This window comes from Vulpes lagopus, chromosome 16 (assembly GCF_018345385.1).
Source record: "Vulpes lagopus strain Blue_001 chromosome 16, ASM1834538v1, whole genome shotgun sequence".
Taxonomy (NCBI): Eukaryota; Metazoa; Chordata; class Mammalia; order Carnivora; family Canidae; genus Vulpes; species Vulpes lagopus.
Window position 1 is genome coordinate 11,291,200 of NC_054839.1, and position 25,784 is coordinate 11,316,983.

The 25,784-nt window shown below is 36.4% G+C and overlaps 1 protein-coding gene across 1 annotated transcript in view; it reads right to left on the reverse strand.

Moving 5' to 3' along the window:
- PCCA (propionyl-CoA carboxylase subunit alpha) overlaps positions 1–25,784 on the reverse strand; it is a 394,660-nt gene that overhangs the window by 186,716 nt on the left and 182,160 nt on the right. The window contains exons 13-17 of the mRNA XM_041731155.1: positions 22,904–23,047; positions 21,413–21,487; positions 17,155–17,223; positions 15,603–15,678; positions 12–122 (exon numbers count right to left, since the gene is read on the reverse strand). Coding sequence (XP_041587089.1) covers positions 12–122; positions 15,603–15,678; positions 17,155–17,223; positions 21,413–21,487; positions 22,904–23,047 — 475 coding nt within the window. The remainder of the gene's footprint in view (positions 1–11; positions 123–15,602; positions 15,679–17,154; positions 17,224–21,412; positions 21,488–22,903; positions 23,048–25,784) is intronic.

Here is a 25,784-nt window from a genome sequence, read left to right on the forward strand (position 1 = left end):
TGCATACAAACCTTTAAAGCCATCAGGATATACATCAGAAAGAAATTTAGTGTTGATGTCTCCTTCTATGAAGCGTGAGTTGATTATCACCTCTCGGAGTAACGCAATATTATGTGTAACACCTAAAATAAAATGTTATCAGACTGAATTAGAGAACGTGTCAGTTAAAAGTCTCTTACTATCTAGAAAATTTTATCATCTGTGTCTTATGACTAAGCAAGAACCAAGGAAAGATTATTCACCTCCTGGACTTCAAGTAACAGCAAAACATGTCTAAAGTTATGGTAGTAATAAAACACCAAATGCAAACTTAAGCTTGTACTGCCAAATCAATTCAATAGGGAAATTATATATATAATTTATTTATTCATGAGAGACAGAGAGAGAGAGGCAGAGACAATAGGCAGAAGGAAAAGCAGGCTCCCTGTGGGAAGTTCGATGAGGGACTCTATCCCAGGATCCTGGGATCACGACCTGAGCTGAAGGCAGATGCTCAACCACTGAGCTACCCAGGGCGCCCCTCAATAGGGAAATTAATGTCTGTTCAGTAAATGGTACTGAAACAAGTAGATATCTATTTAGGATAAAAGAAAACAAACTTCTACCCTAACTCACACCATAAACTAAATTTGATTCAAACTGAATCAACAAACTTAAATGTAAAACCTAAAACTGTAAGTTATGGAAAATAGAGAAGAAAATTCTGATTATCTTGAGGTAGGCAACAGAAACTGAGCCACAAAAAAAAAAAGTGTACTTCGTCAAAATTTAAAAGTCTGCTTCAAAGAATACGGTTAAGCAAGTGAAAAAGCAAGCCACAGACTGAAAGAAAATGTTCACAACATATATATCAGACAAAAAACTTGCATTTGGAATATATAAATATATAAAGAATGCTTAAAACACAGTAAGATGACAGAATAAATAAATACATTTACAAAAGAAGATATACAAATGAAAAGTTGTTGCACATCACTATCATCAAGGAAATACAACGAGATGCCCCCCAAACACCCCCAACTTAGTGGCTAAAGGCTAAAAGAGGGCAGCCTGGGTGGCTCAGCGGTTTAGCGCCACCTTCAGCCCAGGACGAGATCCTGGAGACCTGGGATCAAGACCCATGTCAGGCTCCCTGCATAGAGCCTGTTTCTCCCTCTGTGTCTCTGCCTCTCTCTCTCTCTCTCTTTCATGAATAAATAATCCTTTTTTTTTTTTTTAATTTTTTATTTATTTATGATAGTCACAGAGAGAGAGAGAGAGGCAGAGACACAGGTGGAGGGAGAAGCAGGCTCCATGCACCGGGAGCCTGATGTGGGATTCGATCCCGGGTCTCCAGGATCGCGCCCTGGGCCAAAGGCAGGCGCCAAACCGCTGCGCCACCCAGGGATCCCTCTTTCATGAATAAATAAATAAAATAAAAAGTCTTTGCTTTTAAAATTAGATAGATAGATGATAGATAGATAGATAGATAGATAGATAGATAAAGGCTAAAAGACAGAAATAGCACATGTCAGTGAGGACATGGGACAGTATAAGTGTCACACCCTGTGGTGGGTGTGATATAAATAGCACAAATACTTTAGAACTGCTTGGCAGGTTTTTAAAAAGCTAAACATATACTCACACATATGATTCAGACAAGTCACTCCTAAATATTTGCCCAAGTTAAATAAAAGCATATATCTATACAAACATAAACAAAGGTTTTGGCTTTATTTGCAACAGTCAAAACTGAAAATAATTTAAATGTCCATCAACAGATGAATTAGCAAAATGTGATGTGTCCATTTAATGGAATTCTATTTAGTAATAAAAAGATACACGAGGATGCATCTCAAAATAATTATGCTGAATTTAACAAGACTACTGTAGGAGTCCCTGAACATAAAATTTCAGAAAAGCCTCGACAACCTACAGTGACACAGAGCAGATCACCTGGTCGCACTGGGACAGGGACAGACAGATGGTGGACTACAAAGACAATGAGGAAACTTGGAGGTGATAGAAATGTTCAGTGTCATGACTGTGGTGATGGTTTCAAAGATGGATATATACATCAAGACTCATCAAACTGAACATTCTAAATATGATAAGTTCATTTTATGTCAAGTATACTTCAATCAGTAGTAGAGGAGGAGGAGAAAAAGAGAAGAGGAAGAAAGGCAAGAAGGGAGGGAAGGAGGAAGGGAGAGGGAGAGAGAGGAAAAGAAAAAGGAAGAAAGGAGGGAAGGAAAGAAGGGAAAGCTTGTGATCCAGGAGGAAACACTGAGCCTAGAACACAAAGACTCCTACAAAGTTAAAATAGGTAACCACCACAATAAGGATTCGAATGGTACTGGGTGAGTTCTGTGAGATAGAAGGACTTTAGGAAGGGAATATTTGATCTGGTCACTCACATTACAAAGATATCAAGACGACTAAAAAAGGAAGAATGAGAGGCATGTCAAATCTAGGGGAAGTGAGAACTCGATGAGGCTTCCACAAGAGGAACAGGACAGAATTGAAGTGATGAAAGGTTTGCTAAGTCCTTCCAATTTCTTCAACCCACTTCCTTACATTCTCATCTATACCATTCTGCTGCATAACAAACCTAGAAAGCTTGGTTCTGATCTTGCTATTCAGTCTTATAGAGTTCTCACTTTTACAAAAATAATTCTAAAGTAAGCAAAGAATCAGACCCTCAGGCTCAAGTACCAGGTCTACCACTTACCTTGGGTAAGGTATTTTGCCTCCTAAAGATTTAGTTCCTTCATTCGTAAAATGGTGATCACAACAGAACCTATTCTGCATTACTGTCATGAGATATAAATTGAGATAATGCTTAAGGCAATGCCAGGCACTCAGGAAGGTGCACTCATGTCATACTCATTACCCTTTCATACGAGAAGACATGCAGTTAATCAACATCATGCTCATTATCCTTTCATACCAGCAGAAGCATGCAGTTAACATCGGAAAGTGAACAAACTTGGCCTGCAAATCTAACCACCCCCTATTTCTGTAAATCAAGTTTTGTTCTGAATACAACAGTGTTTACATATGGTGTATGTGCTACAAGAGTCAAGTAGTTGTAAGTGACCATGTGACCCACAAAATCTAAGCTACTTACTCTCCAGCCCTTCCCTGAAAAGGGTTGTTGACCTTGCTATAAGGTTTTCAACAATGTTGAAACGCTGAGCAAATTAATCTCTACCTAGCAACATTTACCCTACACCTGCTGCTCGTGTGCAATTAGGTATCACAGGAAAGGGGATGAGAGCCAACGCTGTATGACAATATGGTGCCTGCTCTGGATGAACTTTCAGTGACCAGTCATAGCATAAGAAAATTACAAGGAAAAAAAGATTAAAAATAAGAAAACTGTGATCCAGCGGGACTGAATCATTTATCTAAAATTTAGTAAAATAGAAATTATAACAGCAATATAGGTTTAAAAATATGACAGACTGCGGGTTTCCCCTAAAATATGCTTTTCATCTTTTCCACAGTTAATGGAGCCTTAGCAGAACAAAGATCCCACAGACACAGACTCTATCTTCCCATCTGTCTTACAGCTGGACCTGACAGACTAATTCCTAGACGAGCTGCTGGGAGGTAGAGCAACACATCCAACTCCTGTTTCATTTAGTTGAAAAGAATTGCTTGGACTTCTGTTCCTCCTTCTTCCTATGAGCTTCCTGATATGGAAGGAACTGAACTTTGGAAATGAAGGTGAAGCAGAGAAACATGATGGGGGTGTAGAAGGGGAAAGGGATGTATCTCCTGGAATGACCACAAGACACTAACTTGCCCCATCAGCACAGACAAGCCAGACAATTAAAATTTATTTATTTACTGAGAAGTAAATAAATTTCAGGGTGCCTGGGTGGCTCAGTCAGTTAAGCATCTGACTCTTGATTTCAGCTCAGGTCATGATCTCTCAGGGATGTGAGATCGAGCCGCACATCAGGCTCCGTGCTAGGAGTGGAATCTGCTCGAGATTCTCTCTCCTTTCCTGCTGCCCCTCTCCTTCAAACCCTTCCTCCCACCCCGCCCCCGAAAAGAAAGGAAGTAGTAGTAAATAATTTCTATCTTAGTTATACCACTGTATTTAAGAATCTTTGTTACAGCAGGTTACACTGTACTCTAAAATATATATATACATATATATATACACACACACACATATATATAGGAGAGAAATATATACTCTAATATATATATATATATACACATTCTAATATATATACACATATATATGGGAGAGAAAGGCATATCTTTTAATAGGATTTCCTATCTCTGAGCCATGCAACTTAATATATCCAACTAGGCATTGCTCTATGCATCTCTGCATACTAGACCATGCTAGAAGCCACGTGCGAAAATCTGAACATCTTTGTTCCTGACTCAGAAGATACCATGTAACTAAAATTTTTTTTAAAATTTTCAATCTATTCAAACTACCTCAAAACATTCAGAGATAGTTCCAAATGAAAATATTAATGCATCCCTTTAGCTAAATTTCCATGGAAGAAGTTATCACATAGAGACAATAACCTAATAAATGTCTATCATAGCACATGCCCAGGACAAATGCACAGTTATCCGAACCTTGTTCAGTGGATAATAACTTAAACAATATTCAACAACTAATGGTTAGAAGGGCTATTCTATTTATGTATATTTCTATGAGGAAAGTATAAAAAGGTGTAAGAAACTTGTGATGACACAAATGTACCTAACAAATCATTGCAAAAATGTGACATCTGCCTAAATTATAGGTGATATTTGAGTAGACGAAAATGAAGAGCAATTGAAAGCAATGTGCTATGAGTGCTTAGAAAGTTTATCTTTACAAAGATAAACTCGGTAGGTAAGAATTTAAAATAAAAGACTCCTTGAAAGAGGTCAGGCTATGAAAGGGAACAGAATCCTTTTGTTGTATGTTTTACAAACAGACAAAACTAAAAGCACTTTTGAAGAAGAAAAGGGTATGGCCTGCCAGGGAGATTTCTATGCATAGAAAATGATGTGGCATTCCAGGAAGAGGAAAGTAGCCGTGACTTAAGGTAAATCTTCCTGGTTGGGGGAAGAAATAAAGAAAGATACAAAAGGACACGAAGATGGGTAATAGTAGGGAATAATTTAAAGTACTGAAGAATTCTCACTGTTGTTGAGACAGCTGGGTGGCTTAGTCAGTTCAATGTAGGACACTTGGTTTTGGTTCAGGTTATGACTCAGAGTCCTGGGATCAGCCCCATAGAGGCTCCACACTCAGGGTGCTGAGTCTGCATGGGACTTTCTCCCTCCTTCCCCCCTCTGCCCCTTCCCCTCTTCTCACATACACACGTGGGTGCTCACCCTCTAAATAAGTAAAATACTTAAAAAAAAAATTCTCAGTGTTGTCAAAGCAAATTGATACCACCAGGTATTTCTGTGAAGAGAACAGAAAGAAGGATACCATGACCAAACAGCATGAGCAAAGGAGAGAATGGTGGACCTAAAAAATCCAACAGGGTGTTCAGGTCTGAAAGCCCTGCAAAGATTTTACCTCTCCTTGGAGCCAACCAGAATGAGTGAAGCAGGGCAAGTACGACTAGATTTGTGCCCATGAATCATGCAGGCTGCTACTGAAAAAGGGACTAGGGTGAGGGTTTGTGAAGATGGAAAAACGCATTAGCTGACAACTGCAGGAGACTTGCTGAACAAGGGCAAGGCCTCCGACCACAGCAAGGGTGTGGGCAATACAGACGAAGAGAGAGTTACCAGACAGAGAGGGCATGATGACTTAGTGGATGTCAAGAATGGGGGAGACGCAGGTGCCTGGCTGGCTCAGTCGGTTTGAGCCCCACGTTGGGTGCAGAGAGTGCTTAAAAATAAAATCTTTTACTTAAAAAAAAAACCAGAATGTGGGAGACGAGTCAACAAACATGCACACTTCTGGCTCTGGCACACTAAATGACAGAAGAAGCTGCTTTACAAAAAAGAAACAGGTTGAAAGGAAAACATCTGATTCATTGTGGACAAGTTAAACTGGAGACCCCTGGGAGAGACGACTGATGGTGTCCGAGAGGTAAGAATTCAGAACAGCAGGCCAATTAGAATGCAATTCCACCCAGAGCATAGAAAGCATGGAGGCAGATGTCCACTGTCCACATTGTAGAGCCCAGAGTGGGAGACAGCAACGCAGGACAAAGCCAGCAGTATGTAACTTATTCCTATGTAACTGAAGTTTTGAAAAAGTAAGATCCCAACAAAAGAGCTGAAAAGGATAAAAATTAGAAAATCAAGGGGCAGACGGACTTTCATTTCCAAAAAAAAAAAAAAAAAAAATTTTTTTTTTTTTTGGAAAAAGATTTTATTTATTTATTCATGAGAGACAGAAAGAGAAAGACAGAGATGTAGGCGGAGAAGCAGGGAGCCCAATGTGGGACTTGATCCCAGAACCCCGGGATCATGACCTGAGCCAAGGGCAGACGCTCAACCTCTGAGCCACCCAGGTGCCCCCAAAAGAGTATTCTTATGTGCAAATTAATATTTCAGAATGTTTCAATTTATAAGTTTATGTATAAACAGTAAATAACTTAGAAAGGTAATCTAACTCTCAGGCTCAGTTATAGTATAAATTTTCTTGTTCTTCTGAGGTCTGAGGCTGATGCCAAAATAGTTGGCATCAAACTCTTCAGGAAGCTCCAACACAGATTTCAGAAATAATGATCATCTGAACAAAAATAAGATTGTTACCCAGTAATCTATTTGTGACTGAGAACATCAAAAAATTAAAATGTATGTAGTTTTACAAGATAAATGATCTGTTGTACTTTTATTACATATTCAAAGTTGAAAAAGGAGTGATTTTTGAAAATCTAAGTCAAAGGAATTATAAGCAAATATTAATTTACATTTTGGATATCAAAGAGCAGAGCCATTCAAGCACACAAATGAAGCCCAGACTCTCAAAAACAATCTTTCTACTTGAATAGTAAATAGAGCATGAAAACAGACTTTTATCTTGCTAAATGATGTTTCAGGAATAAAATTACTACACAAAAGCATTTTCTCTTTAAGTCTTCTCTGAATAAAATATCACATATTACTATGCAGAATCCAATCATTATCTGTTTCTCTTTCCAAAGAACTAGAAGATCAAACAGTGGCTAATGGCAGACAACCAAACTATAGGTGCCTCTACTGACAGCTCCAAAGACTACTGTGCAGCAATTAGTTCTAAAGCCAAATGGAGGAATAATCAAAAACCTATTTTCTTTTCCTAAAAGCTCCAAGTACCAGATAGATGGGAAAAATCAGGCAACTGTTAAGAGATATCCTACACATCTGAAAGTTATCATTTTGTACAAAGTTTACTTTCTTTCCATGTCCCAGGAAAGACAATGCTCTTTAAACTGATCCTTGTTCAAACAAGAAGTCAGTTGTAAAAGTACTCTGAGGCGTAGTTTATAACTTCAATGATATTATTAATCACATACTCATAGAAATTATGACTCTGAGTTTTAGACAGGGAATTGAAAATGACCTCAGCCAAAGTTCACAGGGTCCCATCTGTATGGGAAATCATGACCAGGCCACAGAAGAGAGGACCCCTAGGAGCAGCTTTCTCCTGACTACCTGCTGTTTCCAAAACACTGGCCAGACATGAGCTGCACACACTGCCAGGATCAAACAGAGGCCAAAAGCCACTGCTTATTTCATGGGGACTCAGAAATTAACTTTAACCAAATTACATTTTTACTCTCAAGATTTTTTATTTTAACAAAAGCTCACAATCAGCTTACAAAAAAAATACTATTTGAACTAAGCAGTTATCCAACAAGACAGCATGAATTGTCCTTCCTTTTCTGTTCTTTACAAAACAATTTCTTTAAGCCCCCTACCCTTTAGAAGTCATCAAATGAATAATATATTAATCACAAATTCATCTGTTTTTATTCCTTAAATAAAATTCCTCAGCTTTGGGGGGAGGAGGCACATGCTCCTCTTCACCTATTTTTTAACTTTTTTAGAATAATTTCAGAATTATACAAAATTCATAAAAATAGCATGAAGAATGATCAAAATCCCTCACCCAGATTCACCAAATGTTAATATCTGTTAACATATGTATTTATCATTCATTTTTTTTCTCTTTATACATACACACATACACACACAGACTTCTTTTCCTTAAACATCTGGGAGTAAGTCGAAAACAGGATGCACTTTACATACTTCAGTATTTCCTAAAACCTAAGTAACTTCAGGAAAAGCACACAAATAACTCATGTAATCACAGTACAATGACCAGATCTGAAAATTAACACTGATAACAGTATCTTTATCTAATATGCAAATCTTATTCAGATTTCACCAATTGTCTCATTGGACTATTAGTTTCTGGTCCAGGAATTAATCCTGCATTGAGTTGTTATATATCCTTAGTTTCCTTTGATCTAGGTAAATTGATCCACTTTTGTGTTTCTTGACCTTGACACTTTTGAAGAGTACAAGCCATTTATTTTGTACACTGTCTTCAAATTTGGTTTCTCTGCGGTTTCCTCAATGATTATACCCACGTTACACATCTTGGGAAAGAACATCACAGAACGATGTTCTTGTGTTCTTGTCGGTGCACCATACCTCAAGAGGCATGTAATATTGCTATGTCCCATTACCAGTGATGTTAATTGTGATCATTGGGGAAACTGCTAGGTCCATCCATTTTAAAATTATTTTATTTCCCACTGTAATTAATCAGTGTATCCTGGGGATATACTATGAAACTATGCAAATACCTGTTTCTCATCGTATTTTCACCCACTAACTTTAACATCTGTCCCTGATGATTCTTACTGAAACAATTTGGCACAAATGGGGATTTTTCTACATTTATTAATTAAAATTCTACTGTAGGAAAGAGCTGTGCCTCTTCCCTCTTTTATCTTTCTTACCTATTTAAGTCAGTATGAATCCACAGACTCATCTTATTCCCTGGGCTTTAATCCATTGCTAACATTGTTTATTTTGTTGCTGAAGTTTTCCCAGATTGGCCAGTGGGAAACCCCTGAGAGCAGATTCCTGTATCTTTTTGACAGATCATCATCATCTCTGAGCACTGGATAATTTTCTTATACAAGATGTTCCAGGCTCATCTTATACTCTTCCAGAAACCAGCCATTTTACCACAGAGTACTGTTTCCATTTATGAGACAATGGTATTTTAAAAACAAGATCTGGGTTCTTGGTATGCTCGTTGCTATGGGTGTCAATGTTTCCATGACCTCTCAGCAGGCTGGTGGTTCTCAATCGAGGATGATTTGCCCCCCTCCCTCATGACATATGGCAATGTCTGGAAATAGTTGGTTGTCACAACTGAGAGGATGCTACTGTCATTTACTGAGTAGAGGCCAAGGGTGGTGATAAACATCTTACAATGTGAAGGACAGCCCCACCATAACAAAAAAAATTAACTACCCCAAAATATCAATAGTGCTAAAGTAGAGAAACTGTGAGCTACAGAATAGGTGTATGTAGGTACCCACAAACACACATGCACACAGTAACATATTTATACACTTATTTTTTAATCTGTGTTAAAAATCACGAGTTTACACTGATACCTCCAGTTTCAACTCAACACCACAGGGTTCAACGTATCCTCAACTATTTCCACATCTGTAACTTCTTTCTCTGACAATGAGAAATGTTGCTCATCTTATCCACAATCCATGTATTTCCTCAATCCCAGAATATACATAAACTGGTTTTAGAACCACTAACCCATGAACTAGGAAAAACAAATCTATTAACCAGAGTTTAATGTTTGTTTATACATATTGTTCTTAGCTTGAGAGTATCCAGTCAAAATATGGTTAGAAGTTATTTAAGGCTAGGTTTTTATTTTCTTTCTCTCCTTCCCACCCCCATCACCATGATTATTCATACAGTACAATCCATTGGTTTCTGTTTGTATTCCATTTTTAGTTTCTCCCCAGAATGCTAACAATTTTGAGATATTAATGTCAGAAATCAAAAAGTAAATCAAAAAAGTCTCTCTCTTTCATCCCATGTGTTTTCTTTCCTATCCCATAAACATTTCCATCCTATCCTCCCTCTATGCCCTGTAAGTACACCATCTTATTAGTTCTGCTCTTGTGTGTGTATATGTATTTCCACAAATGAGCAGATACATGTATATATTCTTACTTCTCCTAGTCATCCACCAATATCTCTTCTTTTTAAATATGAGAAATACTACTTTTTAGCTTAGTTTATGGACCCCTTGATATCCATTACATTTTTCCTGTTTTCCTAGCAGCTATGTAAGATCACATGATTAAATGCCAATAGAATAGGAGCAGAAATAAGAGTGCTTTCTTGGGACACCTGGGTGGCTCAGCGGTTGAGCCTTTGGCTCAGGGCATGATCTCGGAGTTCAGGGATCAAGTTGGACACTGGGCTCCCTGCAGGGAGCCTGCTTTTCCCTCTGCCTATGTCTCTGCCTCTCTCAGTATGTCTCTCATGAATAAATAAATAAAATCTTTTTTTTTAAATAGTGCTTTCTAGGTTATGCCCTGAAAATAAATGGGTGTGAACTCTCCCTGCCATCTTCCTGCTGAGGCTAGATGATAGGCATAAAAGCAGCCACTTTGAGGCCCCCAAATGAAAATGATCCACTGGGAATCTAAGAGTCTCCCTACCAGACCCTGACAATCTCCCTTTGAGACTATGATATGGCAGAGAAATTAAACTGTATCTTTCTTAGGTCACTATATTTTTCATTCTGTTATAACCACTTAGACTACACTCTGACTATGAATGCCCTCAGGTAAGAAGAGGACAGACCATCCCAGAAATGAAAACAGTGAAGTAGGAAACACAAAGGGGGAGAGGGATAAGACAAAGTAGTGCAAATGACCATAGAGTTACAGGAAGACAATCAGGAGACATTACAGGTTGTTAAGCAGGGAAAGGATCACTGGGATTATACTTTAACATTTACTCTGTCCATAATGAAGAATGGGTTGGTGCGGGTGCAGAGTATCCACAGAGAACCCATTCAGAAAGCTATTACCCTGGGCCATGACATACACAGAAGTAGCATGGGATGGCAGAGCCAAAGAAAAGGAAATCGAGACAGAGGTTACTGAGATGAAATGGACAGACCCAGCCCCTTCACAATGCCTTTGAGACCACTTTTCTGAGCCCAAGGGCTCACCTTCCTATCAGGTACTTCAGGGACTCTGCATCTATCATCAGAAGGATTAGCTTCTCTGGCCATCCCTTATCTTGGAACATCAGCTCATCTAACTACTGCCACCTCCCCAAAACACCTCAGGCAATTCTTTTCCAAGCGCTCTATAATATTTTCTGAGATTGTTGCTCCATGATCATCTCCAGGTCTAGTGAAGGGTCAGTATTTTTATGGAACATTCCATCTAGAACCTTGCCTCACCTGAAAACCTCAGTGCCCTAAAAGACCTCATTTTTCCAACAACCTTCACATACCTCCTTGAAATCCACAGCCACTTCTAGAACATTAGCTCTTCTAATCTTTGGAGAAACTTCTATTTCCTTAAGGTTTATTTTATCTGGTCAAAAAATCTCCTACAATTCCCTGTCATCTATGAACATCCTCATCACAACACACTATTTGCTGCAGAATTTGTCACCTGACTCATGGCCTTCCTTCTGATTCTAACTGCTGTCACCTTGTGTGGATGACTCAGGCAACACCCTCACTACTCAGCTCTTAAGGGTCTCATTTCAAATAATCTCTTATTTTATCCATCTAGTGCCAGAGCCCTGAAATCATCTAAGGTTCACTAGCTGCACCATATTCAAAATTACCAATTCAAAATAAATTGCTTTCCAACTGCACACCCCCATTTCTTTAACTCATTTCCCAAGTGCCTTGATTGGACCAAAACTGAAACTTCCTATCTGGAATATGAGACATTCTAAGTCAGCTGCCCTGGAATCTGCTGAACAGTTAATGATACATAATCCAAAAAGAAAAGGAGCAAGATAATAAAGAGACACAAATAAAAGCAATGTGTAAACTCTGACCGTACTGTGAGATTAAAAAATGAGATTTAAAAAAAAAAACAACAACACACTTGGCAGAGCTAGGGAAACTTGAATATGGACAATATACTAAATGATATTATGAGATCCTGTTAATTTTCTTTAGTGCCATAAGGGTGTTGTAGTTTTGTAGAAAACAATCTTACTCTTAAGATCCATAATGAAATATTTAGGAGTCGTGTGTCATAACGTCCTGCAACTTTTTTTTTTTAATAGTTGAGGAAAAAAGCAAGGAGAGAATGGAGGAAGAGCAAAGAGGAGGAGGAAGGAAAAGGAAGAAAGGGACAGAGGGAAAAAGCTTAGCAATTTAGGTGAAGAGCATACAGGTGTGCAATGTACCATTCATTCAACTCTTCTCTAGTTGAGAACACCTGAACACATAACACCCAATGAAAGCCCAGCCATCATGACAAACCCTTGAATGTTGTCTTGAGAAAATGATGCTGGTCATCACAGCTTCAGCATCTCCTTGTTTTTGTTTTGTTTTACTTTTTTTTTTTTAATTTTTATTTATTTATGATAGTCACACAGAGAGAGAGAGAGAGAGAGAGAGAGAGAGAGAGAGAGAGAGGCAGAGACACAGGCAGAGGGAGAAGCAGGCTCCATGCACCGGGAGCCCGACGTGGGATTTGATCCTGGGTCTCCAGGATTGTGCCCTGGGCCAAAGGCAGGCGCCAAACCGCTGCGCCACCCAGGGATCCCGCATCTCCTTGTTTTTGATGTTCGGCTCTCCTGGCTGATCTGAGTTTCCTAGGTTTTCTTCCTCCCCCTCTCACCCCTTTGCTGTCCTGTGTAGTGATTTGGTAAGAGAAATTACTGTTGCCTACCCTCTACTCCCAACTAATTGTACTACATATGAGTTTCAAGTTTTATTATTGCAATAAAAGAGTTTTATTGGCTTTTCTCAAAAAACAAATAGATTAATTGATTAAGATAAATAAAATAAAAGGCCTGAGAGCAATGTATCCCCTCCCAGGGATACACTGGGGGAGGGGATATTTTTCTTTCCTCACCTCTGCATTTGATTCTTTGGAAGTAATGTGAGCACTGCCTTAGGACTTACAGGTGACTGTTGTGCTCCCTTTCCACCCATCTCAAATAAATGAATAAAATCTTGAAAAAGTAAAATAAAAATGTCTTAACTAGTAAATATATATAGTAAGTAAAGTGGTAAACATTCATTTAAATATAAAATATGAAAGCGTATTCTATAAATATGAAAGAATATTCCTTTCAGAAGCCAGAGTAGAATACAACACTAATATTTTGACAAACTGCCCATATGCCATGCCACTATGTTACATCAAAGTTTAAATAGAGATGTGATTTGACAAAATATTCTTACTCAAATTCATGAATTTACTACTCAAGCTCATTAGAGCCAAACTCAAATTAACCAAAATCTAATAATTCAACAACCACAATAAAAATTACAAAGATACTGGAGGGGGGGAGAATCGAGAAAACTCTTATAAATACTTTAAAGGCCTCTGGGAATAATATCCTAAGTGCTTTGTTTATGTCTATGTGTGTGTGTAAACACACAGAGACAAACACATACCCAAATTAGGTCTATTCCAAACACACACTAAAGTAATATGTGAGGAATATTATTTCTAAGGAAAACAGACACCTCCAGGCCTACTTAACCAATATATAGAAAAAATATGTACTTGCCGCTTATGGTGGAACATGGCAGAGTTTAAGAAAAAAAAAAGTAAATACTCCACAACTAAGGCTACAAAATAACTAGAGAATTAACTAGAAAGAATATAAAGGGGATTTTTCAAATGTATATATGCTTTGGATACTGATATAACTGATTTTTATTACATCTGAGTTCATTTGAGAGCTTCTGTTTTCCTTTCACTGACAATGGTAAATCATTAGCACATAAGATTAGATACAATCACTGTTACTTGTTAGTGAACAAATGTTAAGAAGAGAAATAAAAGGAAATAGAGGGAAGAAATTTCTCCAGATCTAACAAGAGAAAAAAGTGAGGACTAGATGACTAGATGAAAATGAGCAGGAAAAGGAAGATATGTAAAAATAGTCACTGAGGCCCCTGCATGGCTCAGCCAGTTAGGCATCTGACTCTTGATTTTGGCTCAGGTGGTGATCTCAGGCTCATTAGACCAAGCCCAGCAAAGAGCCTGCTTGGGACTCTCTCTCCCTCCTCCTCTACTTCTTCCCCCAGCCCACCCAACCCCCCAATCCCCACCACTCACGCTCTTGCTTTAAAAAAAAAATTTTTTTTTGTAAATTTCACTAAATTGTCCTAAACCACTGCTGTACAGTTATATGAACTGTTTACTGCACAAAGGCACTGGGTCAAGGGTACAGAGTAAGGGTTTGACATGCTCCATTACTAAGCTGGGCTGTCTTAGGGCTGGATGCACCCTGAGAACAGAGCACTTTCTATTTCAAACAAATTTGTCTTGCCAAGTCTTCTGACCTACAGGCTGTGTCCACTTGAAGGGAATCCTTCTGAAATTGCATAAAGCTCTGTATGGGCTTGATGGAGACTATGTAATCATATTCCACCCACTGTTCTACCCCCTCAGCCTCGAAACTTTAGCCTCCCAGCTTCACTGTTTTACTAAGCCATGAGAAAAGAGAAAAACTATGCAGGGCAGTCCTTCCTATGGAATGTTTTTAGACCCACACTATTGACTCATAACTCAAAGTGAACTTACATCTTACACTTTAAATTCAATGTTTATTCTGAAGTTGATGATAATTTGTTAAACTAAAATGAAATCTTTTCATGACTAATGAAAAGTTGCTAATACAATTTATAACATAATTTACTCCTTAAGGGGAGTAACTAAACTTTGCTTCAATTATTTAAATAAAATGGCTGTGGGGCACCTGGCTGGCTCAATTGGTGAAGCATGCAACTCTTGATCTTGGGGTTATAAGTTCAAGCTCACATTGGGTACACAGACTACTTAAAAATAAAATCTTTTATATATACATATAAAAATAAACTGGGTTGTTTCTAATTCAGTTATTGCTTTACATTCTAAAGGCTTATAGGATCACACTTTGTTTAGCATTAGAACTGACCTGTATATACGTGTGGTAACAAAATTGCATTTGCTAGAAGATATTTTATAATTTGCTCTTATAGGCACAAAGAGCTATTCCCTCTACTCTCAAATTAGTCAATTATAGGTCACTATATTTTATATCTCCATACATTTTCAAATTTCACACTTCAAAATATCATCAACAAGGACAAAGACAATAGTTAATTTTCTGTGCTCGTTAATAAAAAGCTTCAAAATACAGAACCATTTTTCATAGAGTATGTAAAATACTAAGCGCTCATCTAGGAAGGCTCATGAATCAAAAAAGAAAAAAAAATACCTATTCTTAATTAGTATGTCAGTTTAGTTCAAGTTTTTTCTGATTTCTATCTAAATACACAGTAAGCACATTTTCTACTGAATCCTCTAGCATATCTTCAAGCTGTTTTCCAGAATTGGACATCATGTCCAATGACGAATAACAAGACTCTAAATGTGTGTTTTTACCTCGTATAACATAGTTATCCAGTGCATCTTCCATTCTCTTCAGTGCTTCAGTTCTATCAGAACCATATGTGATCAGCTAAAAGTAAACAAACAAAAAACAATTTACATAGATAGTATCTATCAATCTAAAAGTCACACAATTCATCCTAATAAAAATCAGAATAATTCCTAACAGATTTCCTAGAACATCTTTTGAAACTTCACAGTGGTTCAGTTTATAATATAAAGCACGACAATTCATATTTTTAAAACTCAATACGAAAATCAAGCTTTTTAAGACTTTTCTCCTACTTTTGCTATCACAGAAAAGAGCTACTTGAGATAACCAAGCAAAAAAATAACAAAAAAAAAAAAAAAGGAAAGATATCAAATGTGAACATTATTTGAGATAAAGGATTAAGCAAGGTTTGGTTTTTCTCTCCTTACAAGAATGTCATTTCTAAGTCTGACACTCTGCTTAGCTAGCTTTTACACATAACACAGCACAGAAGCAAATCTAATTTTGATTAGAAAATCAAAAGGGTCTTTCTGTTCTATATGATTTTGTGACTATTTATAGGAATCTTAAACAAACTGACAAATAAATATAAGCAATAAGCAACATTTTATTACTAATTTGCTTGCTAATAAGACCTTAAGTACTCATAAAATATTTTCCTGGTTATTACATTGGTCAATCTGTAGTTTGCAATTACTTTAGTACATTTCATCAGTTCCTCAGTATCAAGTCAGGTTGAAAATTAATTTGCAGGCCACATTTCTGAACAGAAATGTACTAATCAAAAATGGAACCACATCTGTTAAAATCAATCTATAATATTTTTGGGTTTTATTTTTAAATGAAATTGTGCTTCTCTGACAAAATACCTGAAGTTCATTTTAATAACATTACTGTAAAAACTTAAGTGAAAAAAGAAAAATGGTTTGCTTGCTTCAAGTACATAAGAAATCTTACATATGAAATCTTACAATTCTAAAGCTTTTAAAAGATCTAAAAATTTAAGCAGCATTGTATTCCGGAAAGTCAAATTTCAAAAAGACAAGTGAGCAAAAAGACATACTCTTACCTAAGATTTAATTATTGTGCAATCCCCACAAATAATTAGTGATTCATAAAATTGAAGAGAAATAGTAAAGAGTACCCAAAAAACATGATGTAACACCCTGACTCCATGATGTGGCCTGCCATTCACACTTCCATCTCAGGCAATTTTCAGGAATGAACAAATAACTTAATTCATCCTCACTACATGGGCTGCATTGGAGCCACTGGTTAGGTATCTTTGTTACTGTTGGGAAAAGAGATCATCATTGGATTTGACTGGGGAAGAGCCACTACTGACTCCCTTAGGGAGTGTTACAAAGTAACACGGTATTGAAATGTCTCAAGAGGAAGAAAATTTGCTCCTTTTCACTTTTCCATCAAAGCATAATTACTTGTTCAATTATAGCACAATTCAGAGAAAAGCTCAACTTCAGATTTTTTTAATTAAATACTTCCACTGTCTCTTCAGAAGAAAAGTGAACAAAGCCATTAAGAAATCGAACTAACTTTTGAAATCATTGGATCATAATAGATGCTAATATCACTTCCTGGCTGGATGCCGCTGTCAACCCGGACCTAGAAAAAAGAAAGAAATGAAAGTGACTTCATATTGTGAAGATATTTTTCTCACAACAATTTTAATTTCCAAGGACCAGATGGATAATTTAATTTCAAGTAACATTTCAGCTTCCAGAAAACAGAAAAATGATCTAAACTATATAGAGACCAAATTATCTTGATCTGTTTGTATGTAGTATAAAGTATTTTTTATTCTTCCACTAAACAAAGGAACTAAGAAACCTCAAAAAGTAACAATAGTAATACTTTATACATCACTATCCTGGGATGCATTTGTAGCTATTTGATGGTGTCTTCCAACTGAAGCATGGCATGAATGATGCCCCTTCTAGGCACACTCCCCACTGTACCCTTTCAAGAGCTCTAGGGAGGACCACAGTCAAGCTATGCAGCAGGACTCGGGAGTTCTGCTCATCAGCTCTACAGGAACACTGGTCCTGTGGCTTTCATGTCTGTAACACTTTCCTTTTCTGCCTTACCCTCTCAACTGTATAGCGTTTTTTCTCTGTTACTGTTAGTCCTCTGAGACTTTAATGTTTACACAGCTTTTCTCATTGCTTTGCTTTGTAAGGACACAGTCCCAATTAGAGTTCTGATTTTGTGATTTTCATGGGGAAAAAAAATAGCACAAGTTCAAAATATTCTTTTGAAGAGCCTGATTGCTGTTAACCAGCCAACAAGTTAGTTAGTACATCGCTGATTCTTGTTTTCATCTCCCAGTTTGATACCAGCAGTAAGGCACAGAGGTTAGCCATGTAAAACTTTAAAAATGAGCAGTTCCTGAGGATGAAATATTTATTAAATTATTGTGCCTAAGTTTTGGAATCTGAAGTACTTAAAAGCTAATCAAAATACTTAAGACGTCAAGCATGTCCTAGGGATCTTGAAGATAGAGAATTTAATCGAAGCTGCTAGAACAGCAGGACTTTGATGCCCAACATTGTAAAGGGTTGGGAAGAGAAGAGCGGAGGCTTACATAGCTCCTCACCTGTGGGAAGAAGGCTTCCTAATAAACAGCAGCTCATCTGTCTGCAGCAAGGCAGAAAAAGGTCAACACATCGGCTGTTAGGCCTTTAATATTTTAATTTAGGCAATTATCAAGGGACCACATGTAGAACCTCTTGTCTAGAATATCCACATGAGGGTATGATGATGGCTTTATTATATGGTGACATCAAAAGATAAAGCATAGTTTCGTTCTCTTAAAAAAAAAATCAAACTACTATTATTCTCTTTGTAAGGTTTTAGAAGATAACATTGTAACATACCCAGAGTGCTTTTATTTCTCTATTTACAAACACAAAAGTATGGATATTTGTATTTACGTTCACATTCATATATGAAAATCTTAATTTTAAATGAAAGTCACTCATCACATTTAAACACATCTTGGCTTTCTATTTTCTGGAAACATACTTCAGTACTATGAAATTCAGTGTTTATAAAAACTAGAAAAGAATTAATGGGACAGCTGTGAAAGCAATAAAACCATAATCTACCCTCTCCTCACATTTAAAGAGCTCCCAAATGGCAGCTGGCAACCAACTTACATAACAGAAAAGAACCTTCTGAACTTGCATTTTCTTAATTTTAGTAAAAAAGTTAAAGAGCTTATTTTTACCACCATGTATTATTATTTAAAACCAGATCACACTTGCTAAAGCTATGTTTCAAATTGAGACTGGTACAAATTCTAACATGTTTGACTTTAAATATCCTATTTGCTACATAAACTGCTACAAGGCTAGTGCGGAACTCTGATGTCTAACTCACTGGTCAAATAGCATAGACAATAAAGATTATTACATTCTTCTATAGTTCATAATTTAAAATTTTAGTTACCTTGAACACCACCATCCTAAAATTTAAGTTGCCTAGGGTTCTTAAATATAACTATGTCATCTACTAAAATTATGGTCATAGAAGGTATATCATTTTAATTTAAAAATACATAGGATAAAATCAGGATGTATTATGCATAATCAACATACATCTCTAAGCAAATACGTTTCATTAGTAAATCAACATTTCCAATTTAAAACTGTAACAAAGCATGAAGACTATGACTTATAATTTCCTGCTTATGTAGCTCATTTCAAATACTCATTGGCTTTTTTTAAACAATGAATTAAAAGTCAAAATAAGTCGCCACTTCTTTATGGAAACAAAGGCTACATAAAAGAATACATTTTAGCTTTTGCACAAAACGCTTTAAGAATAAAGTCAAATGGAAATGTAACCAAATTTCTGAGAACAAAATTGCCGTCTAAAAATAACAAATTGATAAAATGTGGTACTCAAAGATTTTAAAAAATCTTCATCTATACCATATAAGTAAATTTTAGGCTTAAGGAAGCATGTGAGAAGTACAGCCTGTAAATTAATCCTCAAGTATGTATCTTGTGACCAAAAACAGTAATAGCCAAAAAGAGTTTCCCAAGTTAAAACTGACTGATCTAGTTAAAGAGGCAAGGAGGAAAAACCACCACCACCATTACCACCCAGGCACCTGTGTATGAGGATCTCAAGCCATTGCTCAGAAACCTCTGGCATAATTTAAATGTCTTTCTTCTTTATCAACAGTGGACTGTGTGAAAATATCAGCCATCTCCCACCCTTCATGCTCTATTCGCCTCTCCCCCTCAGTCCAACTCCCAGCCCGCCATGTCTACCTGACAAGTGACAGCCCAATCTGATTAAATGCTTCCAAGGGAGGGGACTCGTGGGCCTCCATGACAGGCCAAAAGTGATCACCATGGAGATACATAATTACAGCTGTCAACGCATCTACTGTCCTGCTGACATCAATTTGATTGCTCCCAGCAATAATGATAGACAAAGCTTGGTGTGCACTCTCCTGCACCCAATCACTTTATCTATTCCTTGGTCCATTTAGCTGACATGCAACATTCACACAAGCAAATAACAGCAGTAAGTAGAACATTTAAGGCATTTTAATTGTTTTTTCTTTCTGTGGATGGCTCACAACCGCAAATGTTATTACATAAAACTCCTGCTGCAGCATTAATTGAAGAAAGATTTGGTGGGACAAAGACTGTAGGGGGTATAGTTTGTCCATTATCACTTGTACTTTCAACAGGTCTCACGTTTGTAAATTGCAAATTGCAAAAACTTGCGAGGGCAAAATATTTGACATCCTGTTAGCTATTACAACATGGTGAAAACTTCTAACAACTAGAGTAATCATTATGAATTCTTATTTAATACTTTTTTGTTTGATTAAAAAAATGTTTAGATATGTCCCTATGACACTTGTTTTCTCATCTGCTATTTAACGTCACATAATGCCTGTTAAATCTTTACAATCTTTTTTCTGCCTTCAGGCTTTGAACACAGCATGGGGTCTCCCAGCCTAGAAAGGGTCAAGTCTCTTCAGAACGCATATGGGCAAAAACAATTTAAAAAGTGAAATAAATCATATATCCAATAACATCTTCGAATTTAGAATTCTTCCTGTAATCTTTCATCATCTTCATGCCAGTAATCAAACTGAATAATCATATTCACAGATGGTACAGCCTTGTCATCCACTAGTTAACATAATGTCATATATATATGCACTTATTACCTTGATTAAGAAAAAGGGTATGTCCTTGTTCTTTTATGCAGTAAAAACTATTTAAAGAACAGCTATTAAATACAGAAGAACTATGAACTAAGTGGACAGTGATTACTTTTCTTTAACTGGTGGAAATATGTACTTCTTAAAGTCCGCGACGCTTGATAGAATGAGGCACACTTTGTTTTTCTTAATCTGTTTCAATTAAGGGGCTGACTTTGTGCTTGAATTTTTAACATCTGACTATACAGGGACTCTGGGTTAGATTTACTGAAAATATTTAAGTGTAATACAGTAAAATCACTTCCCATTCTTAGAGTTCTGTGATCTTTTTCATTAGAATTTTCAAAAGAATTGGGAACATTGTAAACTATTATTTATTTACAAGTCACATGTCTCTGGACTCCCCCTATTGAGTAAATTCTGACTTTCCTACGTATCACAAAGTACAAAATATTAAATAAAACAAAACCAAAACCCTGTCATTCCCCAGGAATTTAGCTTGTCCTTCAATTTACACCCTTTAGTGTTGATATGCATAACATAAAAGTATGACATAAATCAAGGTTTTAACCCCTCACTTGGTATTACAGCTTAATGACTTACACCAGGTAGATGTATCGGTTCTTGGTACTGAGACAATCTCCCAATGGATGGTAAACCAAAAGACTTGTAGGGGTCCTGGAAGTTCAAAGGAAAGGAAGCACAGTCTTTGAAATATAAATCAGCAAACTAAGGTCAAATATTTATACAATGAAAAAGCATTTATAGATCTATTTTCAACATACAATATTTACCAAATCACATATTTCAGAAATTATTGTTGTATACTCACTCTAGACTACTTAGAAAAGTATTTAAAAATCAAACAGAACTGTAAGCAGAATTTAGCCTGACCTTAGTCATACTTTATTGAAATTGGTAAAATTCCAACATTTTATAAATCTTCTTAGAATGCCTTGAACAAAAATAAAATAACCTAGGCACTACATCAAAACATCCTCAAGTTCAGAACAACAACTGTAGTGCACTAAAGATATTTTTCTTACTCTCAAAAAACAGTACACATATGGTAAAATTGGAGAATTGTGGCTCTTCAAATAAAGACCTGAAAGAAACTTTATGTGCTATTAGATATGTGCTCTATTTGTAAATATCTTAGATCATCAGAATAAATACTAAATAAGTTCAGTGTTATAACAATACCACTTAAAATATAATAAAAAGCAAAATTAACCAAGCCAAGTATATTCTTAAGATCCTTAAAACATTTCAAAACAACTTCCAGTATTCTTAAACAGGTATTTTTTTTTTTTTAAACAGGTATTTTTAATTTACTTTTTGTTTCGACAAACTTGAAATGTCAAAAGTAAAAGATAGTATAAATGTTTCCTTGAATTGTTTATTTTTTTTTAATTGTTTTAGTCATTCAAAAAAAGCATTTTCAGATGTTGACTGCTTTATTATCTGATTAATATAGTTATAAAATAGTACAAAAGTAACAGACTGATACTTTAGGAATAAGATCCATGATTAAAATTATGAATGAAAGCTTTGCAATTTAAATTTTAATTCCTACTTTCATATAAGCCTAAGAGATAAAATTATTAGAAAATAAACTAGCAAAAAATTTAAGTATCAAATTAACAACTCATGTGTACTCAGGATAGGCTCTAAAAAAAAGCACAAAACAAACAAAAACACAGAAATAAGTGCTTCTGTTTATTTCAAATATGATTTGAAAACAAGCAAACAAAACGAAAACCATGGTCCATTCAAGCATATTGAATATTTAACAAAAGCAGGAAAAATTAACGAATGCTTTGTTTCCCCTTAAACTGATTGGTAGCTATTTTTCCCATCCAAAAAAAAACAAGAAAAAAACAAAAACATGGAACTTAATTTGACTCAATCTTTTAACACTAACTTGAATTACATCAAAATTGTCTAATTTTTGTTCATGTTGAATTCTGTATTACATAAGCATACACTCGACACTGGTTATGAAATCCTAACTTTACCTTCTGTTTAGCTCTACCTGGTCCCATGACTTGGGGACACAATCACCATCCTTCCTCTCAACATCATTCATTTTACCTCAGCATAAACCCGACATTCAACTGCCCAGCCATTGATGGGAATATCAGCTTGTCTGTGCCTGAGAGGGTAACCCTTGGCAACACGGATCATTTCTTGGACTAGGTCCAGGCCGGTAATACATTCTGTGACAGGATGCTCAACCTGCAAGACCAATATGTGCCAATCAATAGGTGTAGGAAAAGGAAAATAAACAGCAATAAGCAAGAACAAGTTCAATAACTTCTGAGTAAAATGAGGTCAATTATATTTAACATTAAATCACTTTTAACTAAGAAACTAAGAGAATAAAATTAAACACAATCTCATATAAGGTACGATTTTTTTTAAATACCTAAAAAGTATTTGTAAACTATCTATATTACTTGTCTCTGTTTTAATTAGATGTCATCAAGCAATGTTTAACACTTTCAATTTAGAAACAACTTCTCATCTGAAAATTACATATTTAGCTGCAATCCTCCGTATGGCTGATAATCAACCTATTCTGCTACACTTAGCATGGCATCCACAGAGGCAGCTTATGATTTTCCAAAGCACTAGGCTAGCCTAGTCTCACCCACTCTCATGCTTTCACTAACCTGTCCTGACAAGCAACCAGATTAGCGTACTCTTACATCAATGCAGTGTAGCAGAAAGGAGCAGATGGATCCTGCAGGTTGTTTTCCCTTCAGACTTACATGAGGAGTGCTTAGCATGCACAATAGCAAACCTGAGCCAGTGAAATCACTCTGCTCTCTCAGCAAATTGCTGATAACTACTTTGGATGATGCTGTCATGGGGATCCCTGGCCTTCCACACTCACACACGAGATACACATGCACAAAAACACGCACCAACATATAGGGATATTAACAGAGATACACATCATTATGAATTTGGTCATATGCAATTTCCTAAACTTAACAAAGCTAAGATAAACCACTCATGGCACTGATAAAGAGCAGATGATCTCTCTTTCATCGAAATCCCTGAATAAGTTTTAGAAATGTAAATAGAAGTTTGGCCACATCTGCTGCTTTAATGCCAATTTCTTTTCTCATAAAAATTAAGCATGTTCTAAATGCACTTCATAATAGTTCCTTTATCATGACATGTCTAATTTCATACACTCTGACACGGGAAAAGGTCAACGAACAAACGAATTGTCTTCCCATCTTCAACTACACTAATTGAAGGACAGGACTTAAGTCATTATAATAATCTTGAAGCTTATCATAAGCAGACAATGCCATGGTCTTAAAAAAAAAAAAAGCTCTGTAAAAATAAACAGATGGCATCCATAATTAGCTCTCTGTGTGTTATGAGTTTGTTTACAGTTTCAACAACATTTTAAGACATTTTGACATAATTTTAATGACAAATCATCACTAAAATAAGCATCTACCCTTTGTAAAATAAATGTGACACTAAATAAAGATCTTACTAGATCGTTCAAAAAATAAATTTTTGAAAGCAAACTATGGTTTTTTTGAGAAACAAGATTCTATATGACAAATATAACAAGAAAGGAACAAGTGTAAAGCCCATCTCTTGTTAGAAACGAATTTCATTTGAGAAACCAACTTACCACTCTAGTCAAAGTGAGCCTACTGTGTGCCAAGGGCTTTAAACCAATACTATTCACATACCTTGTTAGGTGAGAAAACAATTTTAAAAGTTAAGTGAATGATTTAACTTCCTCCTTCTATGTCTAGTCCCCAGGAAAGTAAACACTATATACTAGGCAAATAAATAAATGTTGTATGAATAAATAAGCAGCAAATCCAGAGCCACATCTAGAGTAAATGGCAGAGGCAGGGTTGGAATTTGGGTCACTCCAGGGATGGTACGACCTTCCTATTCTCTTCATGGAAAAATGTATATAAAAACATGTAGTAAATGAGGGTGCCTGGCTGACTCAGTCAGTGGAGCATGTGACTCTTGATCTTGGGGTCATGAGTTCAAGCCCCACATAAGGTGTAGAGATTAGTTAAAAAAGTGTAGTAAAACATAAACAACTACATAATTATGAGCCGTTGTCTTCTATAAACCACAGTATTATGAAATTTTAAAGATATGAATTCATTTAGGCTCTGTTTTACCTTGGAAGTCTTCTCTGTAACTAAATGTGTAAGAAAAAAGTACATTCGACCCATACTGAATGGAATCCAAAAATGGACCCACTTTACTGCAACTTAGAATTATAAAACAGAAACAGCCCATTTTACTAAATTAGTAAGCTACAAGCATTTCAAACTAAAATAATTAAGTAAATAACTAGAATAATAACTAGCTGCCAAAGGCAAAATAATTACTTGCAGATTTTTTTTTTAATTTATTTATTTATGATAGTCACAGAGAGAGAGAGAGAGAGAGAGGCAGAGACACAGGCAGAGGGAGAAGCAGGCTCCATGCACCGGGAGCCCGACGTGGGATTCGATCCCGGGTCTCCAGGATTGCGCCCTGGGCCAAAGGCAGGTGCCAAACTGCTGCGCCACCCAGGGATCCCTCACATAAAAGTTAACAGAAATTAAAGCAACATCACTAGAGTTTGTTTTTAAATAATAAAATATTATTAAAATAAAGATTTCTGATTTGATCAACATCTTCTCTATAATCAAAATTCACTGTGTTAAATAAAAATAATCAGCAGCAGGGATCCCTGGGTGGCGCAGCAGTTTGGCGCCTGCCTTTGGCCCAGGGCGCGATCCTGGAGACCCGGGATCGAATCCCACATCGGGCTCCCGGTGCATGGAGCCTGCTTCTTCCTCTGCCTGTGTCTCTGCCCCTCTCTCTCTCTCTGTGACTATCATAAATAAATAAAAATTTTATAAAAAAAAATAATAATAATAATCAGCAGCACATAGGTTGTTCAATAGGTTTTCTCTGACCTAAACTT